Raw genomic sequence first — 22,489 nt, 5'->3', positions numbered from 1 at the left:
AAATAGTAAATATATACAAAACGAAACAAAATAATGGAAAGTCATCCACCTTAGCATTGTTACCATGTGGCTAATCGTGCCCCATCAACTCCCCTCCTCCCCTCTCCCCACTCCACTCCAATATCAACATACTTACTACTTTTTTTTTTTTTTTTTTTCAAGACAAGAGTCTTGCTGTCTCACCCAGGCTGGAGTGCAGATGCAGTGGCTCAATCTCAGCTCACTGCAGCCTCCACCTCCCAGGTTCAAGTGATCCTCCAGCCTCAGCCTCCCAAGTAGCTGAGATTGCAGGTGCCTGCCACCATGCCTAATTTGTTGTGTTTTTTTTTTTTACAGTAGAGACGGGGTTTTGCCATGTTGGCCAGGCTGGTCTTGAACTCCTGACCTGAAGTGATCTGCCCACCTCGGCCTCCCAAAGTGCTGGGATCACAGGCATGAGCCATGGTTCCCAGCCTCAACATACTTACTTCTGGATGACGATCTTTTTATCCAGGTCACAGCCAACTGAAATCAGTGTCGACTGCAGAGGAGAGAGACAGAAATGCGGACCCAGGTCAGTGAGGGTCACCCAGACACAGTGAACCCTATACAGGGACACACTCCTGTGGGAATGGTTTGGAAACCATGTGGCCTGGATCCCAGTAGCGTGTCCCTGGTTGCCTGGGATGCACTGTAACTGCAGCTGGCCCCGCGGAGCTTAAGCTCTGAGAGCCTGGGGTATGGCTAAACTCCTGGTGTCGCCTGACAAGCTTTTAGTGGCTTCACGGAGACCAGAATTAACTTTTTCTTTTAATTAATTAATTTGTTTTTGAGACGGAGTTTTTGCTCTGTCACCCAGGCTGGAGTGCAGTGGCCCAATCTCGGTTCATTGCAACATCCTCCCCGTGGGTTCAAGCGATTGTCCTGCCTCAGCCTCCCAAGTAGCTGGATTACAGGTGCCTGCCAGCATACCCAGGCTAATTTTTGTATTTTTAGTAGAGACGGGGTTTCACCATGTTGGCCAGGCTGGTCTCCAACTCTTGACCTCAGGTGATCCACCCGCCTGGGCCTCCCAAAGTGCTAGGAATACAGATGTGAGCCACCGTGCCAGGCCCAGAACTAATATATGAGCCCAGCATGATCCTTGGTACACAGAGAGCATGGGGAAAAAAATGCATGCATGCATGCATACATGCATGAATGAATGAATGAATGAATCAATGGCCTAGAATGAATAAATAAAAAGGAGAAGGAAGACAGAGAGTGCAACTGGGGTAACTCTATAGCCTTAGGGACATGCTTCTCAAACTGCAGTGCACGGCACCCTCAGAGTTATACAATGGAGTCTAAAAGCCACAGGACCAACGGACTTTTAGTATTTGAAAACTGTCTTGTATTAAGACAAAACAGTGGCTCACACGTATAATACAAGCACTTTGAGAGGCTGAGGCAGTAGGACTGCTTGAGGCCAGGAGTTAGAGACCAGTCTGGGCAACATAGTGACACCTCGTCTCTATGAAAAATAAAACTTAGCCGGGCGTGGTGGTGCACGCCTGTAATCCCAGCTACTTTGGAGGCTGAGGCAGGAAGATCACTTGAGCCTAGAAGGTTGAGGCTGCAGTGAGCCTTGATTGTGCTACTGTGCTTCAGAAGCCTGGGAGACAGAGTGAGACCCTGTATCTAAAAATAAAAAACAGCCAGGCGCTGTGGCTCACACCTGTAATCCCAGCACTTTGGGAGGCCAAGGCGGGCAAATTGCCTGACGTCAGGAGTTCAAGACCAGCCTGGCCAATGTGGTGAAACCCCATTTCTATTACAAATACTAAAAATTAGCTGGGCGTGGTGGGGCTTGCCTATAATCCCAGCTACTCAGGAGGCTGAAGCAGAATTGCTTGAACCCAGGAGGTGGAGGTTACAGTGAGCCGAGATCGCGCCACTGCACTCCAGCCTGAGCAACAAGAGCAAAACTCCGTCTCAAAAATAAATAAATAAATGGCCGGGCGCGGTGGCTCACTCCTGTAATCCCAGCACTTTGGGAGGCCAAGGAGGGCAGATCACGAGGTCAGGAGATTGAGACCATCCTGGCTAACACAGTGAAACCCCATCTCTACTAAAAATACAAAAAATTAGGCGGGCATGTGGCGGGCACCTGTAGTCCCAGCTACTCGGGAGGCTGAGGGAGGAGAATGGTGTGAACCCGGGAGGCGGAGCTTGCAGTGGGCGGAGATGGCACCACTGCACTCCAGCCTAGGCAACAGAGTGAGACTCCGTCTCAAAAAATAAAAAATAAAAATAAAAATAAAATAAAATAAATAAAGCAAACCAAAAAGCAAGACAAACATGGATTTACCTTAGAACAGAATGCAAGATTCGTATCTTAAAAAAAGAAAAAATTGGCCAGGTGCAGGGGCTCATGCCTGTAATCCCAGCACTTTGGGAGGATGAGGCAGGAGGATCACAAGACCAGGAGTTCAAGACCAGGTCGGGTGCAGTGGCTCATGCCTGTGATCCCAGCACTTTGGGAGGCTGAGGCAGGCAGATCACTTAAGGTCAGGAGTTCAAGACTAGCCTGGTCAACATGGTGAAACCCAGTTTCTTCTAAAAATACAAAAATTAGCTGGGCATGGTGGCGCATGCTTGTAATCCCCACTACTCGGGAGGCTGAGGTTAGGAGAATTGCTTGAATCCGGGAGATGGAGGTTACAGTGAGCTGAGATCGCACCACTGCACTCCAGTCTGGGCGACAGAGCAAGACTCCATGTCAAAAAAAAAAAAAGGAGTTCAAGACCAGCCTGGCCAACATGGTGAAACTCCATCTCTACTGAAAATACAAAAATTGGCCAGGCACAGTGGCTCATGCCTGTAAGCGTGGGAGCTTTGGGAGACTGAGGTGGGCAGATCACCCAAGATCAAAAGTTCAAGACCAGCCTGGCCAACATGGTGACTGCCTGCATTCAACTGCCTCAATCATCCTCTTCCTAAGCCCCTGACACCCCCCATCTTACTTTCTGTCTCTATGAATCTGATGACTCTAGGGACCTCCTAAGAGTGGAATCACACAGGATTTGTCCTTTCGTGCCTGGCTTCTCTCACTGTGTGGGATCTCCTCGAGGTTCATCCATGTGGAAGCACGCATCCATAAATTTTTTTATGCCATGAATGTTTATTTTTATTTTTAATTTTTTTAGTTTTTGAGGCAGAGTTTCACTCTGTTGCACCCAGGTTGGAGTGCAATGGCACTATCTCAGCTCACTGCAACCTCAGGGCCAGCTTCCATGAGTCTTAACACTTACGACACCGAATATGGGACAGCAAAGATTTGGGACCTACCAGTGGCTTGATATCCACACATGAAATTTCCTTGTTTGCTATGTCCACAGTTAAGGTAGACATGGTGGCTCTCTTTAAGCTGCAAGGCAACAGAACCTGTGTTATTAGAGAACAACACCCCTGTAAACGACACAGCTGCATTCCATTCATCCTTCAATCCATTCAGTCATCCATGCATCCATCCATCCATCTCATCCCTCTTTCCATCCATTCATTCCACCCACCCATTCATCCATCCATCCATCCATCCATCCATCCACCCTTCTATCTCTCTACCCATCCACTCATCCATCTACCCATTTATCCATCCATTCCATCCACCCACCCACCCATCCATTCACTCATCCATCTATCCATTTATTCATTCATCCATCCATCCATCCCTCTATGCATCCACCTACCTATCCATCTCTCTATCCATCCAATCATCCATCTACCCATTTATCCATCCATTCCATCCACCCATCCATCCATCCATTCACTCACCCATCTATCCATTTATCCATCCATCCATCCATCTATCTCATCCATCCTTCCATCCATTCATTCCACCCACCCACCTATCCATCCATCCATCCACCCATCCATCTCTCTATCCATCCACTTATCCATCTACCCATTTATTGATCCATTCCATCCACCCACCCATCCATCCATCTATTCACTCATCCATCTAGCCATTTATCCATCCATCCATCCATCCATCCATCCACCCATCCACCCAACCATCCATCCATCCATCCATCCATTTCTCTATCCATCTATCCACTCATCTATCTACCCATTTATCCATCTGATACGGTTTGGTTCTGTGTCCCCACCCAAATCTCATCTCCAATCGTAATCCTCACATGTCAGGGGAGGGACCTGGTGGGAGGTGATTGGATCATGCGGGCAGTTTCTCCCTTGGTGTTCTTGTGATAGTGAATTCTCACAATATCTGGTAGTTTAAAAGTGTATGGGGCTGGCCTCAGTGGCTCATGCCTGTAATCTCAGCACTTTGGGAGGCCAAGGTGGGCAGATCACCTGAGGTAAAGAGTTCAAGACCATCCTGGCCAACATGGCGAAACCGTGTCTCTACTAATGATACAAAAATTAGCCAGGCATGGTGGCGTGTGTCTGTAATCTCAGCTACTTGGGAGGCCGAGGCACAAGAATCACTTGAACTCGGGAAGTGGAGGTTGCAGTGACCGGTAATCACACCACTGCACTCCAGCCTGGGCGACAGAGTGAAACTGTGTCTCAAAAAAAAAAAAAAGTATGGCAGGCCAGGCGCAGTGGCTCTCGCCTGTAATCCCAGCACTTTGGGAGGCCAAGGCGGGCACATTACCTGAGGTCAGGAGTTCAAGACCAGCCTTGCCAATATGGTGAAACCCCATTTCTACTAAAAATACAAAAAAAAAATTACCCGGGCGTGGTGGCACATGCCTGTAGTCCCAGCTACTTGGGAGGCTGAGGCAGGAGAACCGCTTGAACCCGGGAGGTGCAGATTGCAGTGAGCCGAGATCGTGCCATTGCACTCCAGCTTGGGCAACAAGAGTGAAGCTCCGTCTCAGAAAAAAAAAAAAGAATGTATGACAGTTTCTCTCTCTCTCATTCTCTCTCTCTCATATTCTCTCTCTCTCTCTCCTGCCGCCATGAGAAGACATGCCTTGTTTCCCATTCGCCTTCCGCCATGATTGTAAGTTTCCTAATACCCCCAAGTCTTGCTTCCTGTTGAGCCTGAGGAACTGAGTCAATTAAACCTCTTTTCTTTATAAATTACCCAATCTCAGGTAGTTCTGAAAACAGACTAATACACCATCCATCCAGCCATCCATCCATCCATCCATCCATCCATCCATCCATTAATTTCTGAACACTGGTCGGGTGTGGTGGTTCATGCCTGTAATTCTAGCACTTTGGGAGGCTGACGCGGACGGATCACCTGAGGTCAGGAGTTCAAGACCAGCCTGGCTAACATGGTGAAACCTCATCTCTAGTAAAAATACAAAAATTAGCTGGGCGTGGTGGCACATGCCTATAATCCCAGCTACTCGAGAGGCTGAGGCAAGAGAATCACTTGAACCCAGGAGGCAGAGATTGCAGTGAACCGAGATCATGCCACTGCTAAGGCAGGAGAATGGCTTGAACCCAGGCTTGCGGTGAGCCAAGATTATGCCATTGCACTCCAGCCTGGGCCACTAGAGCGAAACTTCGTCTCAAAAAAAAAAAAACAAAACAAACAAACAAAAAAACTTCACAAAACTGACTCAAGAAGCAGTGAAAACTTGATAGAAGGCTTTCAGTCAGCATTCAGAAATTATTTTTTTTTTGAGATGGGGGTCTCGCTCTGTTGCCCAGGGTCAGGGTCTTGCTCTATTGCCCAGGCTGGAGTACAGTGTCATGCCCACAACTTACTACAACCTGAAACTCCTGAGCTCCAGCAATCCTCCTGCCTCAGTCTCCTGAGTTGCTGTGATTATAGGCATGAGCCATCACACTGGGCCCCAAATTTTCCATCTTAACCATTTTAAGTGCACAGTTCATCAATATTAACCACATTCACAGAGTTGTGCAACCATCACCACTATCCATCTCCAGAATTTTCTCATCTTCCCCAACTGAAACTCGGTCCTCATGAAACACTCACTCCCCATCCCCCTCCCCAGCCCCTGGCACCCCCCATCCTACTTTCTGTCTGTGTGACTCAGACCACTCTAGGGACCTCCTAGGATTGGAATCACACAGGATTTGTCCTTTTGTATCCGGCTTATTGCACTGAGCATGTTGTCCTCAAGGTGCATCCAGTCTAGCCTGTACCTTGCGTCAGGATTCCCTTACCTTTTTTTTTTTTGAGAACGAGTTTTGCTGTCACCCAGCATGGAGTTCAGTGGCGCAATCTCGGCTCATTGCAAGCTCTGCCTCTCGGGTTCAAGCGATTCTCCTGCCTCAGCCTCCCGAGTAGCTGAGACTACAGGCGCCTGCCACCATGCCTGGCTAATTTTTGTATTTTTAGTAGAGACAGAGTTTCACCATGTTGGCCAGGCTGGTCTCGATCTCTTGACCTTGTGAGCCGCCCGCCTCAGCCTCCCAAAGTGTTGGGATTACACCCGCCTCAGCCTCCCAAAGTGTTGTGGGCCACGACCCCCGGCCTTTTTTTTTTTTTTTTTTTGAGATGGAGTCTCACTCTGTCACCCAGGCTGGAGTGCAGTGGTACAATCTCAGCTCACTGCAAGCTCTGCCTCCTGGGTTCAAGCGATTCTGCCTCAGCCTCCTGAATACCTGGGATTACAGGTGCATACCACCATGCCTGGCTAATTTTTGTATTTTTAGTAGAGATGGAGTTTCACCGTGTTGGCCAGGCTGGTCTCGAACTCCTGACCTCAGGTGATCTGCCCGCCTTGACCTCCCAGAGTGCTGGGATTACAGGTGTGAGCCACCACGCCCGGCCCAGGACTCCCTTCCTTCTTAAGTCTGAGTCATATTGTGATGTGCGGATGGACCACGCTGTGTTCATCCTTTCATCTGGTGATGGACCAGTGGGTTGATTTTTGCCTTTTGGCTGTTGTGAATCACGCTGCTGTGAGCACAGGTGTGCAAATATCTCCCTGAGTAGCTGGGATTACAGGCGCCCACCACTACACTTGGCTCATTTTTGCTTTTTTTTTTTTTTTTTTTGGAGACAAGTTTCACATTTGTCGCCCAGGCTAGAGTGCAATGGCACGATCTCGGCTCACTGCAACCTCTGTCTCCCGGGTTCAAGCAATTCTCCTGCCTCAGCCTCCCAAGTAGTTGAAATTACAGGTGCCTGCCACTATGCCTAGCTAATTTTTTTGGTATTTTTTAGTAGAGATGGGGTTTCACCGTGTTGGCTAGGCTGGTTTCGAACTACTGACCTCAGGTGATCCACCCACCTCTGCCTCCCAAAGTACTGTGATTCCAGGTGTGAGCCATCGTGCCCGGCTCTTGTAAAGTGTTTTAATTGCCTTGTTTTACTGTTCTGGAGCTGGGGGTCTGATCTCAGCCCTGCTTCTGTTCGCTCCTGCTAAGGGAACCCCTGTAGGCAGCCCAGTCCCCGCCTCTGCCAGGAGACAACATACCTGGAAGTGAAGTTGGAGTCGGTCCTGCCCCAGTGTTGCTGCTGTTTTAGGAAAATATCCTGTGGGGTCAAGAGAGAAAATCCCAAGTATATCTGTGGAACACCATGGGCATCCCCCAACTCAGGATATTGGGAGAGATGGGGTGTTGGAGGGGACGTGGGGGGACGAAACTGGAAGCCGCTTAGCCCCACTCTGTTCCTTTATTTATTTATTTATTTTGAGATGGAGTCTCTCTCTGTCGCCCAGGCTGGAGTCCATTAGCATGATCTTGGCTCACTGCAACCTCCACCTCCCAGGTTCAAGTGATTCTCCTGCCTCATCCTTCCAAGTAGCTGGAACTACAGGTAAGCATTACCATGCCTAGCTAATGTTTGCGTTTTTTTTTTTTTTTTCTTTTTTTTGAGACTGAGTCTCGCTCTGCTGCCCAGGCTGGAGTGCAGTGGCACGATCTTGGCTCACTGCCAGCTCTGCCTCCCGGGTTCATGCCATTCTCCTGCCTCAGCCTCCCGAGTAGCTGGGACTACACGCACCCGCCACCACACCAGGGCAATTTTTTTTTTTTTTTTTTTTTTTTGTATTTTTAGTTGAGATGGGGTTTCACCATGTTGTCCAGGCTGGTCTCAAACTCCTGACCTCAAGTGATCCACCTGCCTTGGCCTCCCAAAGTGCTGGGATTCCGGGCGTGAGCCACTGCGCCCAGCCAAGCCCTGCTCTGTTCTAGTCCCACTGCCTGGGAAAGGCTTCTGGAAGCTCACAGAAACAACGGCCCCAATATGATGGCTCCTATTCCCTTGCTCCCTGAGTTCTGGGGACCCATAGTGAGGAGTGACTGTTTTCCTCACTCACCTGGATGTGATGTGACGAGCCTGGTTAAAGGAGTTTGCTGTCACCAACTTGCGCCTGGTCAGGCCCCTGCCCTGTGGAAACTGCCCCCACTCAATCCTCATGCCTCAGTTTACCCAGCTAACTCAGATCTCCGGCCACCCTCCTCGGGCTGGGTTAGGCTCTTCCCTGTCATGCCATCTGGGTCTCTCCCATGTGACACTTTAATGAGGTCAAGCGTGTGGGTGATGGCTGCCTGATCATCTTCCCACCATGGGGCGCGGCCAGGGGCTATGTACCCTGGAAACTCCTCAGTTTTTATGCTGATAAGGGAAGGAGGAAGAGGGGGCCCCTCAAGGGATAGGCGACAGGGGTTGGTGGGGACGCGGCTCACCAGTTTGTACTTGGTGTTCCCATCTGACGTGTAACCGTTCTCATAGAAGGTGGCCTGGAACCCCAGGGAGTGGGGGTTGCTCACCATCACCTGGGAGTGGGGGAGAGAAGCTCAGGCTGTACGGAACGAGCAGGCAGGCTGGGGTGAGAAACCCCCGCAGTGACCCCAGCACACCTTCAGATGAAAAATCAGGGCTGGGCGTAGTGGCTCATGTCTGTAATCCCAGCGCTTTGGGAGACCAAGGTGAGAAGACTGCTTGAGCCCAGGAGTTCAAGACCAGCCTGGGCAGCACAGCGAGATCCTGTCTCTACAAAAAAAAAAAAAAGTTGGCCAGGCGCAGTGGCTCACGCCTGTACTTCCAGCACTTTGGGAGGCCGAGGCAGGTGGATCACCTGAGGTCAGGAGTTTGAGACCAGCCTGATCAACATGGAGAAACCCCATCTGTACTAAAAATACAAAATGAGCCAGGCATGGTGGTGCATGTCTGTAATCCCAGCTACTCAGGAGCTCGGGGCAAGAGAATCGCTTGAACCCAGGAGGCAAAGGTTGCGGTGAGCTGAGATCACGCCATTGTACTCCAGCCTGGGTAACAAGAGCAAAATTCTGTCTCAAAAAAAAAAAGTTGAAAATGCATTTATTTATTTATTATTTTATTTATTTATTTATTTTTGAGATGGAGTCTCACTCTGTCACCCAGGCTGGAGTGCAGTCCTGCAAACTCGGCTCACTGCAACCTCTGCCTCCTGGGTTCCAGTGATTCTCTTACTTCAGCCTCCCAAGTAGTCGGGATTACAGGCATGCACCAACACACCCAGCTAATTTTTGTATTTTTAGTAGAGATGGGGTTTCACCATACTGACCAGGCTGGTCTCAAACTCCTGACCTCAGATGATATGCCTGTGTCAGCCTCCTAAAGTGCTGGGATTACAGGCGTGAGCCACCGCACCTGGCCTATTTATTTATTTTTATTTTTATTTTTGGAGGCAGTCTTGCTCTGTCACCCAGGCTGCAGTGCAGTGGTGCGATCTCGGCTCACTGCAACCTCTGCCTCCTGGGTTGAAGCAATTCTCATGCGTCAGCCTCCCGAGTAGCTGGGATTCCAAGCACGCTACCACACCCAGCTAATTTTTGTGTTTTTAGTAGAGACGAGATTTCACCATGTTGCACAGGCTGGTCTCAAACTCCCGAGCTTAGGCAATCCACCCACCTTGGCCTCCCAAAATGCTGGGATTACAGGTGTGAGCCACTGTGCCCGGCCTGAAAATGCATTTAATACACCTAACCTACCAAGCATTGGAAGTTAGCCCAGCCTATTTTAAATTGAGAATAAACCAAGCAATACTAAAAGGAGAACAAAACCCACTCGCCCTTCCACCCCTTGGATCACGATGTTGACATTTCAGGGGTCCAGCTTTCCTGAATGTTTGTACAAATAGATAATACATTTGGATGAATTTACCCACCTTTAAGTGTATAATTCAATGGCATTCGGATGATTCACAATATTGTGCAACCATCACTGCCATTTGTTTCCAAAACTTTCTCATCATCCCAAACGGAAACTCTGTCCTTATGAAGCAATAATTTACCTACTTTTAAATTTTTTATTTTTATTTATTTATTTAATTTTTTATTTTTTCTTTGAGACAGAGTCTCACTCTGTCACCCAGGCTGGAGTGCAGTGGCGTGGTCTCAGCTCACTGCAACCTCCACCTCCAGGATTCAAGTGATTCTCCCACCTCAGCCTCCTGAGTAGCTGGGATTACAGGCATGTGCCACCACACCCGGCTAATTTTTGTATTTTTAGTAGAGATGGGGTTTCACTGTGTTGGCCAGGCTGATCTTGAACTCCTGGCCTCAGGCAATCTGCCCACCTTGGCCTCCCAAAGTGCTGGGATTACAGGCGTGAGCTGCCGCGCCTGGACAAATTTTTTATTTTTTTAAGAGATGAGGTTTTACTCTATTACCCAGGCTGGAGTGCAATGGCATGATTATAGTTCACTGCAGCCTCAACCTCCTGGGCTCAAGTGATCCTCCTGCCTCAGCCTCCTGCCTCAGCCCCAAGTAGCTAGGACTACTGGTGCATGCCACTACACCTGGCTAATTTTTATTTTTTTAATTTATTTTTATTTATTTATTGAGACAGAGTTTCACTCTTGTTGCCCAGGCTGGAATGCAATGGCATGATCTCGGCTCGCCGCAACCTCCACCTCCCGGGTTCAAGTGATTCTCCTGCCTCAGCCTCCCGAGTAGCTGGGACTACAGGCATGCGCCACCACACCTGGCTAATAATTTTTATATTTTTTGTACAGACGGAGTCTCACTATGTTGCCCAGGCTAGTCTCGAGCTCCTGGGTTCAAGCTATCTTCCCACCTCAGCCTCCTGAAGTACTGAAATTATGGGCGTGAGCCACCACGCCTGGCCCTCATGTAATTTATTGAATACTATACTAACAGTGAGAAACAGAAAGGTTGTATCAGTACTGGAAGTACAGTTTCTATTGAGTATAATCAGTTTTGTCCCATTGTAAAGTCAAAAAATTGTGGGACCATCTGTGCTTGTAACTAATGTCTAGGCTTAGACACTTGGATTTTGCATCGAGAAACATCCAAGCACTTCCTGCTGGGTGGGGGAAGGCCATAGGGGTCAGGGCTCTTAGCTGCTAGCAAGAGAAGCCAACTCAGGCTGAGTTAAGAAAATGAGGCCAGCACGGTGGCACATGCCTGTAATCCCAGTACTTTGGGAGTCCGAGGTGGGTGGATCACCTGAGGTCAGGAGTTCCAGACCAGTCTGACCAACATGGCGAAACCCCATCTTACTAAAAATACAAAACTTAGCCAGGCATGGTGGCAGGCACCTGTAATCCCAGCTACTTGGGAGGCTGAGGCAGGAGAATGGCTTGAACCCGGGAGGCAGAGGTTGCAGTGAGCCAAGATCGTGCCATTGCACTCCAGCCTGGGCGACAGAGCAAAACTCCATCTCAAAGAAAAGAAAAGAATAGAAAATGAATTTATGGGCAGCTCAGAAGGATGGAGGAGGCACAGAGACAGCACAAGAGCGGCCAGGCGGCCAGCTGGACAGCCACAGCCTCATCACGCCCAGACATGCAGAGGCACGTCGAGGGGGAAGACACATAGAAATGGCTGGGCATGGTGGCTCACGCCTGTAATCCCAGTACTTTGGGAGTCCGAGGTGAGCAGATCACTTGAGACCAGGAGTTCAAGACCAGCCTGACCAACGTGGGGAAACCCCGTCTCCACTAGAAATACAAAATTAGCCAGGCGTGGTGGCACATGCCAGTAATCCCAGCTACTCGGGAGGCTGAGGCAAGAGAATTGCTTGAGCCCGGGAGGTGGAGGCTGCAGTGAGCTGAGATCACGCCACTGCACTCCAGCCTAATGGACAGAGCGAGGTTCTGTCTCGAAAAAAAAAAAAAAAAAAAGACACAGAGACAATTTCTATGCAGAATTGTGAGTGTGTGAGTAGCGTCTCTCCTTGTGGGGGATACCAGGGGATTTCCAGAATCTGGGAGTGGGCACCAGGCATGTGGCTGAGAATCCCAGATAGCAGAAACATCAAGATGTACTTACCAGAGGAATGAGGGATGTGCCTGGCTGGGATATCAACGAAGCAGTCAATTCCAGCTGGCTGTGCATGTCAATGGTATACATCCTGTATATAAATTCTCCTGTCAGAAACTCTACCTAGTTAGAAAGGCAAAGAAGAAAGAGAATCATGCTCCTGTTCCCAGAAAGAAAGGGCAAGGAGGCGGGAAGGAGGAAGGGACCCTCCTGGTGCTGCAGGCTGAATCTCCACTTGTGCCTCTGTCTTCCCCACTGGACTCTGTATTTCCAGAAGGGGCTCGAGATGGGCACAATGCCAGCCCCTCCCTCCTCTCCAGAAGTATCCCCCAACCCTGACATTCGCAGTAATTGCTTCTTTCTGTTCCTTTCTTTTTTTTTTTTTTTTTTTTTTTGAGACAGGGTCTCGCTCTGTCGCCCAGGCTGGAGTGCAGTGGTTTGATCATGGCTCACTGCAGCCTTGACGTCCCAGGATCAAGCAATCCTCTTCCCTCAGCCTCCCAAGTAGCCGGGACTACAGGCGTGCACCACCATGCCCGGCTAATTTAATTTTTTTTTTTTTAATAGAGACAAGGTCTTACTATGTTGCCATGCTGATCCCAAACTTCTGGGCACAAGTGATTCTCCCATCTCGGCCTCCCAAAGTGCTTGGGGTTACAGTTGTGAGCCACTGCGCCTGACCTCTTTCTGTTTCTTTTTTTTTTTTGAGACAGAGTCTGGCTCTGTCGTTCAGGTTGGGGTGCAGTGGCGCGATCTCGGCTCACTGCAAGCTCTGCCTCCCGGGTTCATGCCATTCTCCTGCCTCAGTCTCCCAAGTAGCTGGGACTACAGGCGCCAGCCACCACGCCCACCTAATTTTTTGTATTTTTAGTAGAGACGGGGTTTCACCATGTTAGCCAGGAAGGTCTCGATCTCCTGACCTCGTGATCCGCCCACCTCAGCCTCCCAAAGTGCTGGGATTACAGGCGTGGCCACCGCGCCCGGGCCCTCTTTCTGTTTCTTTAGAGTAGAGCTGCCCTAGTATGCATCTCAAGATCATAACTCAGTCTTGCCCATTCCCCAACACAGGTATGTCTTTTAATCCTCTTTCAATCTACAGGTTTGTTGGCTGGGTTTAGTGGCTCACACCTGTAATCCTGAGGTGTAGAGAATCACTTAAGTTCAGGGGTTTGAGACCAACCTAGACAACACAGGGAGACTCCTGTTTCTACAAAAACTACTTTTTTTTTTTTGACATGGAGTCTCACTCCATCACCCAGGCTGGAGTGCAGTGGCTTGGTTTCGGCTCACTGCAACCTCTGCCTCCCAGGTTCAAGCGATTCTCCTGCCTCAGCCTCCTGAGTAGCTGGGATTACAAGCATGTGCCACCACGCCCATCTAATTTTTGTATTTTTAGTAGAGACGGGGTTTCGCCATGTTGGCCAGGCTGGTCTCGAACCCCTGACCTCAGGTGATCTGCCCGCCTCGGCCTCCCAAAGTGTTAGGATTACAGGCATGAGCCACCATGCCCGGCCCCCTTTTCCTTTCCATGGATTTTGGAAGCCCCCACGCTATTGGGCCTGTAGCATTTGTCAAAATCTGGATTTCCCTGGTGCAGGTGAACCCATTCCTCTGTCTTTTGTATTTCTGGCAAATTTGCAGCTGGATTGATGCTCGCCTCATCAGATTGAGTTTGATCGTGTTGGCAATGGTCAATGGGTGATGTGATTGATCTCTTATTGGTGATGAATACTATCTTGTTGTCTCTTATTTTGTTAATTTCTCTTTTTTTAAATTAGTGTTTTAGAAATGGGGGTCTCATTTTGTCACCCAGGCTGGAGTGCAGTGACTCCATCATAGCTCACTGCAGCCTCGAACTCCTGGGCTCAAGTGATCCCCACACCTCAGCCTCGCAAATAACTGAGAGTACACACCACCACGCCCAACTTATTTATTTATTTACTTTTTTGAGACGAGGTCTCGCTCTGTCACCCAGGCTGGAGTGCAGTGGTGTGATCTCGGCTTATTGCAACCTCTGCCTCCCAGGTTAAAGAGATTCTCATGCTTCAGCACTCGAAGTAGGTGGGATTACAGGCGCCCGCCACCACACCAAGCTAATTTTTGTATTTTTAGTAGAGATGGGGTGTCACCATGTTGGCCAGGCTGGTCTGGAACTCCTGACCTCAAGTGATTCACCTGCCTCAGTCTCCCAAAGACTCAGTCTCCACAGTCTCCCACCGTACCTGGCCAACGCCCAGCTTTTAAAAAAAATTTTTTTGTTTTAGAAATGGGTGTATGTTGCCCAGGCTGGTCTTGAACTCCTGGCCTCAAACAACCCCTCAGCTTCAGCCTCCTGAGCAACTGGGGCTACAGGCGTGCACCCATGCCCAGGTTGAATTTGCCTTTTTAAAAAAATGCATTGAACACTGATCTAAACAGTTAGGATCACATACATTGCACTTCCCAACGTGGAGTTCAGGGTCCATGAGAAGCGCCTGGATATTCACGAGGCACTTCTGGAAATCAAAAGCTGGAAAGGCTGTGTCACGCAGCGGGGTCAGTATTTCCAGAGTCCCTGGGCTCCTGAACATCAGGGCCACCTCTTCTGACCAGATGTATTGGTCTGCAAACTAAGAAGAAAATGATTCCTGAGATCTAATCATTCTAATTGTTTTTCTGGAGGTTTAAATTTTATTTCATGATGCAGATTTTTTTTTTTTTTTGATGGAGTCTCACTCTGTCTCCCAGGCTGGAGTGCAGTGGCGCCATCTCGGCTCACTGCAAGCTCCGCCTCCCGGGTTCACACCATTCTCCTGCCTTAGCCTCCTGAGTAGCTGGGACTACAGGCGCCCACCACCACGCCCGGCTAATTTTTTTTGCTTTGTATTGTTTAGTAGAGACAGGGTTTCACTGTGTTAGCCAGGATGGTCTCGATCTCCTGACCTCGTGATCCGCCCGTCTCAGCCTCCGAAAGTGTTGGCATCACAGGCGTGAGCCACCATGCCCGGCCTTTTTTTTTTTTTTTTTAAGACGGAATCTTGCTCTGTCGCCTAGGCTGGAGTGCAGTGGCGCGATCTCAGCCCACGGCAACCTCCGCCTCCCGGGTTCAAGCGATTCTCCTGAGTCACTGGGATCACAGTCGCACCACCATGCCAGGCTAATTTTTATATTTTTAGTAGAGACGGGTTTCACCATGTTGATCAGGCTGGTCTTGAACTCCTGACCTCGTGATCCACCCGCCTCGGCCTCCCAAAGTGCTGGGATTACAGGCATGAGCCACCACGCCCAGCCATGATGCAGATTTAAAGAAGGTAGAGGGAAGAAAGAAAAAGAAAAGAGAAAAGAAGAGAGAAAGAGAAAGGAAGGAAGAAAGGAAAGGAGGGAGAGAGGGCTGGGGGAGGGAGGAAACACAGTCATAAGGACAACTTGCGATCTAACTTCTCTTCAGCTTCATTCATCCTCTGGTAATTATTATTTTTTTCTTTTTTTGAGATGGAGCCTCACTCTGTCGCCCAGGCTGGAGTGCAGTGGCACGATCTCGGCTCACTGCAACCTCCGCCTCCCGGGTTCAAGCCATTCTCCTGCCTCACGAGTAGCTGGGATTACAGGCATGCACCACCACGCCCAGCTAATTCTCATATTCTTAGTAGAGACGGGGTCTCACTATGTTGCCCATGCTAGTCATGAACTCCTGGAACCAAAGTGCTGGGACTACAGGAAGGAGCTACTGTGCCTGGCCAAAATAATTCTTTTATTTTAAATTTTTGTTAGTTGTATTATTATTATTTTTTTTAAGAAACAGAGTTTCATGCTGTCACCCAGGCTGGAGCACAGTGGTATGATCATAGCTCACTGAAACCTCAACCTCCCTGGCTCAAGTGATCCTCCTGCTTCAGCCTCCCGAGTAGGTGGAACTACAGGTGTGCACCACCACACCCAGCTAATTTTTAAATTTTTTTTCTAGAGACGCGGTCTCCCTATGTTACCCAGTCTGGTCTTGAGTTCCTGGCCTCCAACAGTCCTCTTGCCTTGGCCTCCCAAAGCTCTGGGATCAGAGGAAGGAGGAACTGCGCGTAGCCTAATCCCTATTCACAGATCGTGGATAAGAACCTCTCCCCAGCATACAGCCTGGCCCCATCAGAACGTCAGGGTTAAGGCTCCTAAGAGATGGTTCCTCTGTGCTCCACACCCAAATAATGCATCTTATTCCACTGTCAGGCAACTTCCAGGAATTATAGTGGCTGTAGGCTGTAGTCTAGCTGGAAAAACACTGAAGTAGAAGTCAGTAGACCCGGGGGACTCTTTTGGCTCAGCCACTAACAACTTATGTGGCCTTGGGAAAGAAAGAAGCTGGAGCGACCACGCCTGTAATCCCAGCACTTTGGGAAGCCGAGGTGGGAGGATCACTTGAGCCCAGGAGTTCTAAGGCAGCCTGGACAACATAGCAAGACCCCATCTCTACAAAAAAAAATATTCCAAAAATTATCTAAGTCTGGTGGTGTGCCCCTGTAGTCCCAGCTACTCGGGAGGCTGAAGTGGGAGGATCACCTGAGCCCTGGAGGTCAAGACTGCAGCGAGCCAATATCACGCCACTGCACTCCAGCCTGGTTTTCGAAGTGAGACACTGTCTCAAAAAAGAAAAAAAGAAAAGCTGGAGCTTTTGTTTTCTCATTTGCAAATGGTGGATGATATTGTCTCCTTCACAGAGTTACTGTGAGGTTGGAAATACAATTATTATTATTTTTTTCTTTCCTTTTGGAAATACAATTAGATAGGCACAGTGGCTGGGCACAGTGGCTCACAACTGTAATCCCAGCACTTCGGGAGGCCTAGGCGGGTGGATCACCTGAGGTCAAGAGTTGAAGACCAGCCTGGACAATATGGTGAAACCCTGACTCCACTAAAATTACAAAAGTTAGCCTGGTGTGGTGGCATGCGCCTGTAATCCCAGCTACTCGGGAGGCTGAGGCAGGAGACTTGCTTGAACCCGAGAGGTGGAGGTTGTAGTGAGCCGAGATCACTACATGTGGAATGCCACCATGGCATTCCAGGCTAGGCGACAGAGTGAGACTCCATCTCAAAAAAAAAAAAAAAAAAAAAAAATTAGATAGGCATAATGCACAAGAGGATGTCAGATGACACCTGCGCCACCACTTAGTACCCTTTGAGCCTGGACAGACGACTTAGGTCTCTGTGCCTCAGTTTTTCCATCTGTCAAATAGGGACGATATCAGGAGCCATTCCTAAGATGATGGTCAAGGTTAAGTAATGTAATACACGAAGGTGCCTAGACCAGCACCTATAGTATTTTAAATACTCTTCCCCTTTTAGCTGTTGTTGTTGTTATTATTTTACTAACTGGAGTCATTTCTAGCCTTTGAAAAAAGGTTCAGAAGTTTGTGAACAAGACCATTATTCCTTACTAACTAATTCATTACCCCACTTTCTTTCTTCTTCTTCTTCTTTTTTTTTTTTTTTTTTTGGTTGTTGTTGTTGTTGAGACAGAGTCTTACTCTGCCTTCCAGGTTCAAGCAGTTCTCCTGCCTCAGCCTCCCAAGTAACTGGAATTACAGGTGCCCACCATCATGCCCAGCTAATTTTTGTATTTTTAGCAGAGACAGGGTTTCACCATGTTGGCAAGGCTGGTCTTGAACTCCTGACCTCAGGTGATCCTTCCACCTCGTCCTCCCAAAGTGCTGGGATTACAGGCGTGAGCCACCACGCCCAGCCCATAACCCCAACTTTCTTTTTACCTACTTTGATTATGGAACTTGGCACGATGCCCAGATTGCCATAATACAAATTATCCTCCCGAGTTATAACTGCCAGTTCGTTTTCATCTAGGAAAAACAAAACAAGACAAAACAAAAATTGAAATGCTGGTCATTTCTGTGGACAAAAACATAAGTATGGTCAGGTGCAGTGGCTCACGCCTGTAATTCCAACACTTTGAGAGGCCGAGGCAGGTGGATCACTTGAGGCCAGGAGTTTGAGACCAGCCTGGCCAACATGGTGAATCCTCCTTTCTACTAAAAATACAAAAATGAGCCGGGCACGGTGGTGCGCACCTGTAGTCCCAGCTACTCAGGAGGCTGAGGCAGGAGAATCACTTAACCCGGGAGGCAGAGGTTACACTGAGCAGAGATCACGCCACTGTACTCCAGCCTGGGCAACAAGATTGAAACTCCATCTCAAAAAAAAAAAAAAAAAGAATAATATGACAGCTATTTTCTGGTTATAATCACAAAGTTCATGTGGAAAAGCCAAGCAATATGAAAAAAATATAGAGTTGAAGCTTTTTTTTTTTTTTTCTGGAGTCTCACTCTGTCGCCCAGGCTGGAGTGCAACGGTACGATCTGCTCACTGCAATCTCCACCTCTCGGGTTCCAGTGATTCTCCCTGCCTCAGCCTCCTGAGTAGCTGGGATTAGAGTCGCCCACCACCATGCCCGGCTTATTTTTGTATTTTTAGTAGAGAGGGGGTTTCACCATGTTGGCCAGGCTGGTCTCGAACTCCTGACCTCAGGTGATCCACCCGCCTCGGCCTCCCAAAGTGCTGGAATTACAGGCATGAGCCACCGCGCCCGGCTAATTTCGTGTTTTGGCTGGGTTGGGTCTGGCAGGCCTATGGTTAATAAGCCAGGTCTAAACATTTCTAGGCTACCAGTGGGTTGGCTACGCACTGACAGCAATGCTGTGGATGGTGATCTTGGCTTCAAAAATGGAAGAAAACAAGGTCTGTTCTCCTTTTTTCACCCGGACGGTGTCGACGAGCTGACCTAGGAGGTAACAGGACAGGTGCATGAGGCCCTGTGTACATCCTGGGAAAGGGGATGTCTACTACTGGGACCCCAGCCACCCCTGCCACCACCCAGCCCACCCAGCCAGTGGCTCTTCGATGTTCCTTATAGCTTTTGAGAGGTTCGCTATTCAAAGGAGAATGAATCAAGGAAAATACAGCACTGAAACACAATTTTGTTAAGCATGACAAGGAATATGCTTCGGTTTAAGAAAACCCAACCCTTCTGCCAGGCGCGGGGTTGCACGCCTGTAATCCCAGTACTTTGGGAGGCTGAGGTGGACAGATCACTTGAAGTCAGGAGTTCAAGATCAGCCTGGCCAACATGGCAAAACCTTGTCTCTACTAAAAATACAAAAATTAACTGAGCATGGTTGCATGCACCTGTAATCCCAGCTACTTGGGATACTGAGGCAGGAGAATCGCTTGAACCCAGAGGTGGAGGTTGCAGTGAGCCGAGATCGCGCCACTGTACTCCAGCCTGGGCGACAGAGCCAGACTCCATCTCAAAAAAAAAAAAAAGAAAAAAAAGAAAACCAGATCCCCGTTAATCTTCTCTATAAGCAAGCTCAGAGGGATGGCCATTGAGTTTTTTGTCAACCAGAGGCTTGAACACAACGGAATGTCTTCTAATACAGGTGACCACTATAAGGAATAAAACAGGCTGGGTTTGGTGGCTCTCATCTGTAATCCCAGAACTTTGGGAGACTGAGGTCGGAGGATCGCTTGAGCCCAGGAGTGTGAGACCAGCCCGGGTAACAGAGTGAAACCCCGTCTCTATAAAAAATAAGTTACTTATGCATGGTGGTGCACCTGTAGTCCCAGTTACTGGGAGGCTGAGGCAGGAGGATCACTTCAGCCTGAGAGGTGGAGGCTGCAGTGAGCCACGATTGCACCACTGCACTCCAGTCTCGATGACAGAGTGAAACCGTGTCCCAAAAAAAAAAAAGGGAAACCATTGTGAGGATAAAACAGGCTGAATACAGTGGCTCACAGCTGTAATATCCAGACTTTAGGAGGCCAAGGCAGGAGGATTGCTTGAAGCCAGGAGTTTGAGACCAGCCTGGGCAACACAGAAGGACCCAGTCTCTAAAAAAAACAGAAAAAAATCAGCCAGGCATGGTGGCACATGCCTGTAGCCAGCTACTCGGGAGGCTGAGATGGGAGGATCGTTTGAGCCCAGGGAAGGTGGAGGCTGCAGTGAGCCATGATTGCACCACTGCACTCCAGCCTGGGTGCAGAAGTACAATCAGGACTCAGCACAGCTTCCACCTCCACAGAGTGAGACCCTGTCTCAAAAAAAAAAAAAAAAAAAAAAAAGGAACTTTACTGTACATGAACTAAAGTCTCCCAGGAATACAACCAGTAGCCTTCCCCCATGTTAAAGAAATGTTGGCTGGGCACGGTGGCTCACGCTTGTAATCCCAGCGCTTTTGGGAAGCTGAGGCAGGTGGATTACGAGGTCAGGAGATGGAGACCATCCTGGCTAACATGGTGAAACCCCGTCTCTACTAAAAATACAAAAAAAATTAGCCGGGCGTGGTGGTGGGCGCCTGTAGTCCCAGCTACTAGGGAGGCTGAGGCAGGAGAATGGTGTGAACCCGGGAGGCAGAGCTTGCAGTGGGCCGAGATCGCGCCACTGCACTCCAGCCTGGGCGACAGAGTGAGACTCCATCTCAACAAAACAAAAAAAAAAAAGAAAAAAAGAAATGTTAAATACGAAGCCTCCTGGAACTCTGGAAAAGCAGCCTCAGAGGTGTTTGACTGGCGTTTTTCCCGGATGCGACCTAAAGCTGGCGGAATAAACCTCCAGGACGGAGACTCTTGTCATCGTCACTTATTTCAGTTGTCACTGTCTACCCAGCCCTAAGTATCCCGCAAGCCGGGAAGCTAGGGAGGATGCAGAGAGATCCACTAAGTGATTATGGGCTTGTGGTCCACTCTGAACATGGAAGAGAAAAAATAACCGAGTGGTTGAAGGGTTGCTCCGTCCCCTCCCCTTATCCAGGCTGTACTCGGCCCCTCTGGAGGAGGCCACCGGGCAGCAGCGCCACCCTGGGACCCTGGGCTCACCTGCATTATGGGAAAACAAGAGGCTGTTCTCAAACCACAGGAGCAGGATGCCTCTCTGGCCGGGGGCGATGAGGATGTCGAGAGTCCCGTTATAGTCAAAAGACAGCCCGAAACTCCGGTTGAGGGGGTGGTCTGAGTACTTGAACATGCCCTGGGAGAAAAAGACACCATTCAGCCTCTCCCCAAACCCTACTGTGGAGTCCCACTGAGTCCTAATGAGGGAAGAGGAGTCCGGCTGGCCGGTGCAGGGGAAAGCAAAGAAAGCAAAGAAGCCACAAGTCTGCCTTTCTTTTTTTATTTTTATTACATACAACTTTATTGTTTTGCTAGGGTTACATTTCAGTTTAACCATTGAAAATTTAGTTCTGAATAGAGAATTACTCTAAGTGTCAAATGCACAATGCATTTTGAAGATTTATTTTATTTTATTTTATTTTATTTTTGAGATGGAGTCTGGCTCTGTTGCCCAGGCTGGAGGGCAGTGGCACGATCTCGGCTCACTGCCACCTCCATCTCCCAGGTTCAAGTGATTCTCCTGCCTCAGCCTCCAAAGTAGCTGTGATTACAGGTGCCTGCCACCATGCCGGGCTAATTTTTTCGTGTTTTTAGCAGAGACGGGGTTTCACCATGTTGGCCAGGCTGGTTTCAAACTCTTGACCCCAAGTGATCTGCCCGCCTCGGACTTCCAAAGTGCTAGGATTACAGGCGTGAGCCACCGCACCCGGCCTCATTTTGAAGATGTAGTACAGAAAAATGTAAACTATCTCATCCATGAGTTGTTTATATTGATTAATACTGAAATGGTACTATTGGGCCAGGCGCAGTGGCTCACGCCTGTAATCTCAACACTGGGAGGCCGCCTGGCGGAGGGTGGGGGTTACTTGAGGTCAGGAGTTTGAGACCAGCCTGGCCAATATGGTGAAACCCTGTCACTACTGAAAATACAAAAATTACCTGGGCATGGTGGCAGGCACCTGTAATCCCAGCTATTCAGGAGGCTGAAGCACAAGAATCACTTGAGCCCTGGAGGCAGAGGTTGCAGTGAGCCCAGATTACACCACTGCACTCCAGCCTGGGTGACACAGTGAGAATCAGTCTCACATAAATAAAAAAAGAAAAGATACTATTTTAAAATGCTTAAACAAAAATACATTATTGCATTATTGATGCTGGGCGCCGTGGCTTACACCTGTAATCCCAGGACTTTGGGAGGCCGAGGTGGGTGGATCACTTGAGCTCAAGAGTTCCAGACCAGCCTGGCCAACATGATGAAACCCCATCTCTACTAAAAATACAAAAATTAGCCAGGCGCGGTGGCATGAGCCTGTAGTCCCAGCTACTCGGGAGGCTGAGCAGGAGAATTGCTTGAAGTTGAAAGGTAAGGGTTGCAGTGAGCCGAGATCGTGCCACTGCACTCCGGCCTGTCTGACAGAGTGAGACTCCGTCTCAA

The 22,489-nt window shown here is 49.0% G+C and overlaps 1 protein-coding gene across 6 annotated transcripts in view; it reads right to left on the bottom strand.

Moving 5' to 3' along the window:
- CATSPERD (cation channel sperm associated auxiliary subunit delta) overlaps positions 1-22,489 on the bottom strand; it is a 57,785-nt gene that overhangs the window by 12,156 nt on the left and 23,140 nt on the right. For 3 of the 6 annotated variants that reach the window (XR_008516356.2, XM_024238103.3, XM_054539423.2), the window contains exons 9-17: positions 21,040-21,190; positions 18,851-18,946; positions 17,926-18,008; positions 14,622-14,798; positions 12,199-12,312; positions 8,608-8,697; positions 7,392-7,450; positions 3,310-3,388; positions 468-520 (exon numbers count right to left, since the gene is read on the bottom strand). Coding sequence is in view for 5 of the 6 variants with exons in the window: in XM_024238103.3 (XP_024093871.3) it covers positions 468-520; positions 3,310-3,388; positions 7,392-7,450; positions 8,608-8,697; positions 12,199-12,312; positions 14,622-14,798; positions 17,926-18,008; positions 18,851-18,946; positions 21,040-21,190 (902 nt within the window). In the remaining variant the exon portion in view is untranslated. The remainder of the gene's footprint in view (positions 1-467; positions 521-3,309; positions 3,389-7,391; positions 7,451-8,607; positions 8,698-12,198; positions 12,313-14,621; positions 14,799-17,925; positions 18,009-18,850; positions 18,947-21,039; positions 21,191-22,489) is intronic. The other 3 variants (XM_054539424.2, XM_054539422.2, XM_054539425.2) reach the window with 3 other exon arrangements.

Source organism: Pongo abelii, chromosome 20 (assembly GCF_028885655.2).
Source record: "Pongo abelii isolate AG06213 chromosome 20, NHGRI_mPonAbe1-v2.0_pri, whole genome shotgun sequence".
Lineage (NCBI taxonomy): Eukaryota > Metazoa > Chordata > Mammalia > Primates > Hominidae > Pongo > Pongo abelii.
This window is presented reverse-complemented; position numbering and strand designations above follow the sequence as displayed.